Source organism: Ovis aries, chromosome 7, assembly GCF_016772045.2.
Source record: "Ovis aries strain OAR_USU_Benz2616 breed Rambouillet chromosome 7, ARS-UI_Ramb_v3.0, whole genome shotgun sequence".
NCBI classification, from domain to species: domain Eukaryota; kingdom Metazoa; phylum Chordata; class Mammalia; order Artiodactyla; family Bovidae; genus Ovis; species Ovis aries.
In genome coordinates, this window is record NC_056060.1 from 79,247,008 (window position 1) to 79,255,646 (window position 8,639).

The following is an 8,639-nucleotide window of genomic DNA, read 5'->3' on the forward strand; positions in this document are numbered from 1 at the left end:
AGACTGAACACATCTTTATATTTGTACATTTTACATTTGCCTCTTCAAAACAACTCCTTCCTGTCCTCTCGAGATTGCCCACTGAGCTCACATCTGAGTCTCAGCCTTTCCTCTTTCAGGACTGGGGAGCTCCGGCTTCTGGTTTGAGCTCTCTCCCACCAGCTCCTCTCAGGCCTGGTCTGAAGGGCAGTCCCTGGGGCTCCCAGAGCTGCCCAGAACCCAGGGTGGGGCAAGGCCCAGTCTTCCCAGGGGGACCCCTGCTCCCTCACCATCCCCTGCTCACCTTCCCCTGCTGCCAGGCCTGCCCCTCAGTGTCCCTCCCCATGGAGACCTGGGTGCCCTGGGATTGCCTGGGCCCTGCTCTCTGGGTAAGCATGGGTCACCTCGGGGTGGGGGGTCTTGCTTTCTGAGTAAGCATGGGTCACCCCGGGAAGGGCAGAGGCCAAGCCTGATCGCTGCCTTTTCTTTCAGTGTCCCCGTGAAGGAAGTGCTCCCGGGCATCATTAAGCAGGGGACTAATTGTTTAGAATCCCAGGGCCAGGACACAGCTGGTAACTTCCAGCTCGGAATGGGGATCTGCAGAGGGTCTGCCAAGAACCCCCCAGCGGCCCAGGTACGTTGCTTGGGACCTCCGGATCAGGCCCAGGAGAGGGGTTAGGGGCCTCCATCTGCACAGTCTCATCCTCTCTCTTGTCTACACCCTCCACAAACCCACTTTTCCAAGGACCCTGCCAGCTGCCCCTCACACTCTGCTCCTTGGGTCTGCTCCTGCCACACTCCACCCACGTTGTGGCCTGTCACACAGTTGCCGCCTGAGCACCACCTGCTTTCTGCTTGCAGGGGCAGAAATGCCACCCAAACAGAACTCAGTACTCTCCTCGGATGCAGCTGTGGGCAGCCTGCATAGACAGGCATCAGAGTGTCCAACATATGAGAGTTGCTGCACCCACGTCAAACTAGAACAGGTCGTGGAGACCCCGGCATGGACCTGACCCCAGCTGTCCTGCTCCCATGTCCTGTCTTTCTTCCCATCCCTTGAGCATCCTTTCATACATCCTCTGGCTGGCTCCAGCTAAGCTTCTCGATCCCAATATTTTATGATGGAAAAGTTCCAACATATAGAAAAGTTGAAACAATTGTACAGTGATTAGCCATCCACCCATCCCTAGTATTTATGGAAAATTCTACCAAAATACACAGTGTATTTGCTTTATCATCTGTCTACCTATCTATCCATTCATTGCTGTATTTTTTGGCTCAGGCAACCCACTCCAGTATTCTTGCCTAGAGAATCCCATGGACAGAGGAGCCTGGTAGGCCACAGTCCACGGGGTTGCAAAGAGTCGGACACAGCTTCACCTTCTTTCACTTTCTGCTCCTTATCTTGCAGGCGTGGCTCTTCACTGACCATCTCATCCAGCAGCAGGGGAAGTGCCTCGCTGCCACCTCCACCTCCGTCTCCCCAGGGTCCCTGGTCGTACTGCAGGCGTGCAACCCAAGAGAAGGCAGGCAGGTAAGGTAACCTTGCCCCCACGCACAGGTTGACCAGCAGCCCAGGGGAACATAGTGAAGATGTGACATATAGACTCAAATAAGCCCTCCAGAGTGAGGACTGGGGATGCCTAAGCCTGTATCCAGGCAAGTCCGTTGTTTTCCTCATGACGAAGTACTTTGGGTAAACAGTTGTTAAATGTCCATCCCGCATCCTGTGAGCTCCATGCGGGCTCACTATTTTTATCTTGTCAACACCGTATCCCTAGTCCCTGACAACCAGTACAGCCAAAACAAATGTGAGGTTTTAACGAGAACCCGTGCCAGGGGTTTTACGTAGATCATCTCATCTAATCCTCCCAGCAGCCCAGCAACCTGGGCCTTAGTGTGTGCATGCGGGCATGCTAAGTCGCTTCAGTCATGTCTGATTCTTTGCGACCCCATGGACTGTAGCCCGCCAGGTTCCTCTGTCCATGGGATTCTCCAGGCAAGAATACTGGAGTGGGTTGCCATGCCCTCCTCCCGGGAATCTCTCCAACCCAGAGATCAAACGTGCATCTCTTATGTCTCCCGCATTGGCAGGCAAGTTCTTTACCTCTAGCACCACCTGGGAAGCCCCAGGCCCTAGTCCTAACCCCATTTTAAAAGTGATAAACTGAAGCTCCTTGAGTTTAAGAAATGTATCAGATCACACCGCTGTGAAGGGGTGGAGCTGAGATTCAAACCCAGTGTGACTCCTAAGGCCACAATCCTGCCCCAGCACATAGTAGGTGTTCAGTAATATCTCCTGTCTGATGGCTGGTTGGGGAAACTGAGACCCAGCCAGGGTGCTTTCCAAGCTGGCATGCCGGTCTCATGTGAACACTGCCTTCACCACTTGTCAAGCTTTCACTTGCCCTGTTTTCACTAATCCTGGCAGACAGGTCAGGCTTGCCTGTTGAGGAAGAAACAGATGCTCAGAGAGAGCAGTCACTTGCTCAGGACACACAGAGTCAGCCCCGCTCCATTCCTGGCTGAGAGGGCTGCTCATCTGCCCGGGAATGGACCAGAAGGCCAGAGTTCTGCTTCAGCCCCTCCTCTGCCCGCCCCTTCTCGGTAGTCCCCACTGTGCCTGACCCTGGCCAGTTCCCTGGCCAGCTTGCAGGGCAGTGGAGGGGCAGGAGGGCGCCTGGCCTCTCCTTCAGCCGCCAGGGCTTTCTTGCCTCCCCCTTTCCTGTTGCCTGGGTCAGCTCTTTGTTCAGGGATGACTGGCAGTTTGCTATTTCATTCTGGAAAAGCAACCAGATCCTTCCTCTCCCTCCAGCCTCCGCTATGTATGTGCGTGTGAGTGTATGAGAGAGAGAGAGGCTTGAGTGCCATAGTCTGCTCGCTGGCTGGGACTCTGCAGCACGACCTGCCAGCCCCTACCTTCACTGCCCCTGCAGGGATGCGTGTCTCCAGGCTCCCCTTCACCCGGGGTGCTGGCTTCTATGAGAGTCAAGCCTTGAGCCCACTCCCACCCACTCCTCGGTGAGGCCAAAGTCAAGGCAGTAGCTCCCAGGGCAGCCACCCCTCTCTGTGTTCCCCTTCATGCTGACCCAGGACTCCTAGGAATCTCTTTGGCCACATTCCTTCTGCCCTGCAGGTCCTACAGGGCCCCCAACAGCAGAGCCGCTCTTCCAGAAGGACAAGGGTGAGCACTGTCCCACTACCAATGACTTCTCAAGTCTGGGCCTCCGTTCCTAGTCCTCTGTTGACCCCATTTCTGAGGCCACCTGGGTATCAGTTGTGGGAGAGATACCTGTGCAGAGCGGTGTCACCCTCTTCACCTCTCTGAGCCTCCATCTCCTCACTTATAAAATGAAGGGCTCCCTCCCTGCTCTCCCTTGGAAGGAATCTACAAGAACTGAGACTGTGGCAATGGAAGGGCCCCGTGAGATGGTATTTTTTCTCTGGCCAAGCTAGAACCTAGTGACCAGGAGACTCTGGGGGAGGGACCCCAAGACTGTGTCTGATGGCACCAACAGGAAATGAGAATCCCATGATTTGGGGAGCACTTCCTCATGACTGATCGATTCAGTCTTTACATTCATTCTTCATAGAACAAAACTAGATGAAAGATGGATGAAAGAATGGCATGGCCCAGCAATGCCCAGCCGGGGAACATGGCCAGCCCCTCCCAGGGGGTCAGAGACTAGAAGACCACAGGCAGTAGGATGCTGTGAGTTCCAGAGGGACCAAAGGCTCTGTCCTGCCCACTGCCCAGGACCTTTAAGCCAGGAATCCCTCTCTGCTGGGACCGCATGGGCAAGAAAGCCTGGTTCTCAGCCATCTGTATCCCCCAGCCCGCACTCCTCAGGGAAATCCAGACCCTGCAGCACCGCCCCCACACCTTCCACCTTGTTTCCACCTCCCAGATGGTTCCCTTCTCTGCCCACGCCGTCTCCCCCTGCAACTGAGGCTGCTCATCTCCCTTCTAACAGTGGCTCCAGCAAGTACATGGCCCCTCCCACCCAGAAACTAGGACCCCACCTGCAGCAGATCTTCAGCTGCAACCAAAGAGACTGTGCCTGTGTCTAAAGGGAAGCTGGAAATGCAGATTTCTATGTGACGACTAAGCCAAACTTTAGATAAGCGCTGTACAGGCCAAACAAAATCCACCTCTGGGTTACATGCAGCCCGTGGACCTCTGATCTAGACAGTAACTTCATGCCAACCTATGGAAGCAAGAACACATCAGGAGGGCCGGGTTTAAAGCTTGTATGTGGGGTGCAGTGCCTCTTGTCCTTAGTGCAAAGGACACAGACTATTTAAACGGGACTGTGTCCTAAGGCCACTTACCCTCGTGTAATGCGGGTACGGATGTTATTATTATTATTAATCCTTGTTTTTCTCTCCCCCACCCCTTTTCTGCCTCTCCCCTCAGAGATGGAGGAGAAAAGCCTCTTTCATCCAGCATTCAGTCAGCGGCCTCTGCCTGGAGGCCAAGCCCGCCCAGCTGGTGACCAGCAAGTGCCAGGCTGACGTCCCAGCCCAGCAGTGGCAGCTGTTGCCGCACACATGACCGTAGCCCCCGGCCTCCTGTACCTTTTGCATGAGACTTTGGGACCAGAAGGGGGTTGGGGTGGGGAAGTGTAAAGCAGGCCGTCTCCATCTCGTCACATTTCTGCCGGAATCATCAGCCAACACCGCTGCCACAACACACGATGCTCCAAAGCTTGGATGGGGAGGACGCAGGGGGAATGCCCTGCTTGCTGTCCTGGCCACCACCCGGCCTTGCCTGGGGATAACTGGACTGCGACTGGGCAGCCTGGCCCTTTGTTACTGCCCTTCACCCTCCCAAGGCCTGGACAATGGTTTGGGGCCTCTCCTCGTGGGCTGGGAAAAGGAGGACAGCAGTTCCCCTGAGTCTTGCTGGGCCCTGGGGGCCTACCTGTGGGGTCGGGCACAAGAGGAGAGCGTGGGCAGCCGTGGACAGGAGGCAGGTGGAAGGCAGAGGGAGGGGCAGCCTGTGGGCAGGTGGGGAACAGGAAGAAGTGAGCCGCTCAGGGGTCTGTCCCGGGCAGGTGCTGGGTTGGGGGCGGGAGGGATGGGAGCCAGGGCCAAGGATGGGTGAGCCGCAGAAAGACGGGAACAGAAAAGCTGCAAAGCACGGGAAAGAATTGGTCTCGCCCAGGGACCTAGTTCCTCCCAGGGTGCAGTGCCTCCAGGCCCGCGCTCTGCTTCCCACGTTCTCAGCAAGGCGCTGCAGGGGCACCTCCAGGGGCAGCCTCGGGACCCAGTTCATTAAACAGATCCCACTTCTGTTTGGATATGTGTCAAGATCAGACCTCTCCCTTGGGCCTTAAAGACCAGCAGGTTCCCTGAGCGCTGCTTGGGCGCACCGGGTGGACCCCCGTAAGGGCAGGCGCCACTGAGCAGCTCCGTCCTCCCTGCTAGTGTTTGACTCCTGCCTTCTCTAAAGCCCTTGCCTCTGTAAATACAGCATCATTACAGGGTCAGGGCACAGGGCGGTAAGAACGGGGAGCATCGGTAAGCCATGGGGACCGTCATCCAGGCTGGACACCCCCACTGCCGGAAGGAGGCCCTCGGGGCTCGCCTACTGCAGCGGCCAGCAGGCTGGCTGGCGGCCCCAGTTTGTACAGAGTTCCGAGTTCATTCTCACACCCACTGGGCCTCTCTCCCCCTCCCCCAGGGCCTGGTCTTGGAACTGCTTCTGCTATTAATATTTCCAACATTCCTCTTCCCCTGCCCCACTGGCTTAGGCCCAGTGATCTTAGGCAAAAGTCGGGTGATACCAGGATTCCTGCGGGGGTGGAGGGGTTGGGGGGGAGGGGTTGTCTCCCACCCAAAGCAAATCAGCCTGGAATGCCTAAGGAGTTCATAGATTCTGGAGGGCCCAAGAATCTCCTGAAATGGTCCCCCAAATAGTGCATGTGTGTGCATATATGCACTGTCCTGGGGAGAGGATCCATGGATTGTCCCAGGTTCATGCAGAGGCCTCTGGTCCCCAGAGGGTCTGGCCTTTTCTGGATTGGAGCTGCCGCGCCCCTCCCCCTCCCTAGCGTGCCTCAACTGCGTTGGTCGTGCTCCCTCTGCACAGCCTTGGGGCTGTGGCCCGCCACACCCACCCTGGAGGGCTCTCAGTGGTTTCCTTCCACCTCCTGGCTCTCCGCAGTGCTCCTGGGCCTCAGCCTGCACCCTCTGCGCTCACAGCAAGGAGCCCTTGGCCCCCAGAGCCACACTTTTCCCATCCTCTGTGAGATGTTTATCCACCGCCATCTCCCTTGTGTGTGTGTCTGCCCCGGAGGGTAGCGTGGCCTTTGGGACAGGAATCTCGGGCATCTCTTACTGAAAGTAAGAGGACTGCCATTCAGCCTTTCAGAGGGCCCCCTCCTTCCCTGTGATTGGGGCCTCAGCACTTGTCAGCCTCCTTTGGGACTCAGCCCTGTTCTGTTTTTGCTTTTCCTCTTCTTGACCAAAGCATGTGCCACTCGCTGTCCCTGAGGACCTCGTCTTTATGAAAAACACCTGGAATAAAACCACTTCTCACATGGGCACGTGCACCAGCGCCTTCCTTTTGATTCCAGAGCCAAGGTCTTCAGCACCTCCCTCCCTCCCTCTATTCCAGAAAACCGAGCACGCTCAACTCTCACCTCCTCCTGCACTTGGTAGCTTGCTCCTCCACCTATGTCCCCCTCCGTGGAACCTCAGGGACTCCTGGACAACAGGCTGGCTGCCCTGGGGGAAGCCATGAGAGGGGGCAACTGGGACAGGCGCCCAGGCTCTTGTGACCTCATCATGGGACCCTACTTTGGGGCTTCGAAGTAGAAACCAAGGGGCTTCTCTGAATGCTTGTCTTTCGGTTTCGCCAGCCCTCTCTCCTTCCCTAGGTGCCAGCTGGTCCCTCTGAACTGCCCTTCCTCTCCCCTGCCACACAAGAAGGCAGCGGTAAAAATGCAGGTGGGGCAATTTTCCTAAGTAAAGTCAGCGAAGTCATTCCAGCATGAGTCTTACCACCCTAGCCTTGTTTGCTCGGGTAGCAGATGCTCTGTCTAATGTTTCCATAGAAACCAATGGAAAGCCCCACCGTTTCTGTGATCAGAAACTGAACCTACTCAGGTAAAAATAAGCACGGCCTCGGCACACAGATGAACTGTAGTGGGCAGGCCAGCATGTGACTAAGCCTTCCCAGACACAGCCATTCCTGCCCCCACCCCGACCTGGTCTCAGGGTGGCTCATTTGGGATTCTCCAGAACTGACCACCAGGCCCGATGGTGATGGTTCCGAGCACACGACATGGCTACAGAGTCCATCCGTCCATCATCCTCTCAAGGACCTCAGCCCACTGCCTTCTTGGGCCGCCCTCCCAGATTGGCTGAGTCAGCATTCCTTCCACTTGGGTCTAGCTTCACTCCCACCCTTGAAGGGCTCTGGTGCTGGCTTCTCCTGAGTCATGCTCTCTCTTGCCCTCCTCTAAGCCTCTCCAGAGGCCTGTTCTCTCTCTCACCCCTCTCTTTTTTCCCCCTGGGAACTAAGGCTATCTGCTGTTAACCAGCCCCTGGAGGATTCAATAAAGCCCCAGGGCTGGCCATTAACCACGAAAAGCCTTGGGCCTTCTGTAACCCGAACCCATCAGAAAAGAGGAGTCTTCCAGAGTGCCCAGGGAGGGGAGGCGGGGCGGGGAGTCTGCGTGGAGCCAGCAGCAAGGGGTCCTCTGTCCCTCGCCTCTGTGACTTGCCTTCACAAAGGCTTCTCCTAGAGAGACTCCTGCCTTCCCCGGGATGGGTATCTCCGCTCACAGCTAGGAGAATATCACCCAGCAGTCCTCCCAGCAGTCTGGCGCCCCCAGGCCTGCGGAGGATGGTTTCCAGTGGGGCGTGGTCCTCTTCCCACCAAAGAAACAGGAAAGGAGGCCTGGAGAGGAAGGGCAGGAGTTCACGGTGTCCACAGCTTTATCCTGGTGAATGTTCGCAGTGTCTGTGGTATTTCTGAGTCCCCTGCGACGGTCTGTTTCCTCCAGAACAGGAAGAGGAGGACCCAGGCAGCTTCTCTCACCTTAAAAGTTCTTCACAGTCAGGCTCTTAGCAAAGACCTTGTGGTGGAGCAGGGAGGGGCCACTCTGTTCTGACCTGGCAGCTGGGCTGTGGGCAGCTGAGCTGGATGGAGGCTTTGGAGAGCTGGGAAGGGTGTAGCAGGAGTGGGGACCCAGAGACTCCCATCAGCCTGGAGCCATCCCAGTCTGCCACTAGCTAGCTGAAAAGTTACTTCATCTCCCAGCCTTGGTTTCCTCACCTGTGAAATGGGTTCACTTATAGCTCTTGAGGGTTTTTGCGAGGACTGATTTATTCAATGACTGCAAAGCACCCAGCCCTTTCTACTGCTTAGTAAGTGTGTGTTATTGCTGCTATTAACAAGCATTTTCTGAGTGCCTGCTGCATGTTGGGCACTTTGTCAGAGGTGAGGACACAAATGTAAACAAGACAGAAACGTTCTAGAACTGTTGTTCTAGCAGAGGAGATGGACAGATACAGGCATGCGTGCGTGCTGTCTCTTCAGTCGTGTCTGACTCTGCGACCCTATGGACTGTAGCCTGCCAGGCATCTCTGTCCGTGGAATCCTCCAGGCAAGAATATTGGAGTGGGTTGCATTTCCTTCTCCAGGGGAT

At 56.2% G+C, this 8,639-nt stretch overlaps 1 protein-coding gene across 1 annotated transcript in view; it reads left to right on the top strand.

Annotated features, from left to right (window-relative positions):
• Positions 1 to 6,527, top strand: part of GALNT16 (polypeptide N-acetylgalactosaminyltransferase 16) — a 106,954-nt gene extending 100,427 nt beyond the window's left edge. The window contains exons 13-15 of the mRNA XM_060418700.1: positions 472 to 613; positions 1,391 to 1,513; positions 4,397 to 6,527. Of these exons, the coding sequence (XP_060274683.1) occupies positions 472 to 613; positions 1,391 to 1,513; positions 4,397 to 4,534 (403 nt within the window). The 3' untranslated portion in view covers positions 4,535 to 6,527. The remainder of the gene's footprint in view (positions 1 to 471; positions 614 to 1,390; positions 1,514 to 4,396) is intronic.
• The last annotated feature ends 2,112 nt before the right edge of the window (positions 6,528 to 8,639 follow it).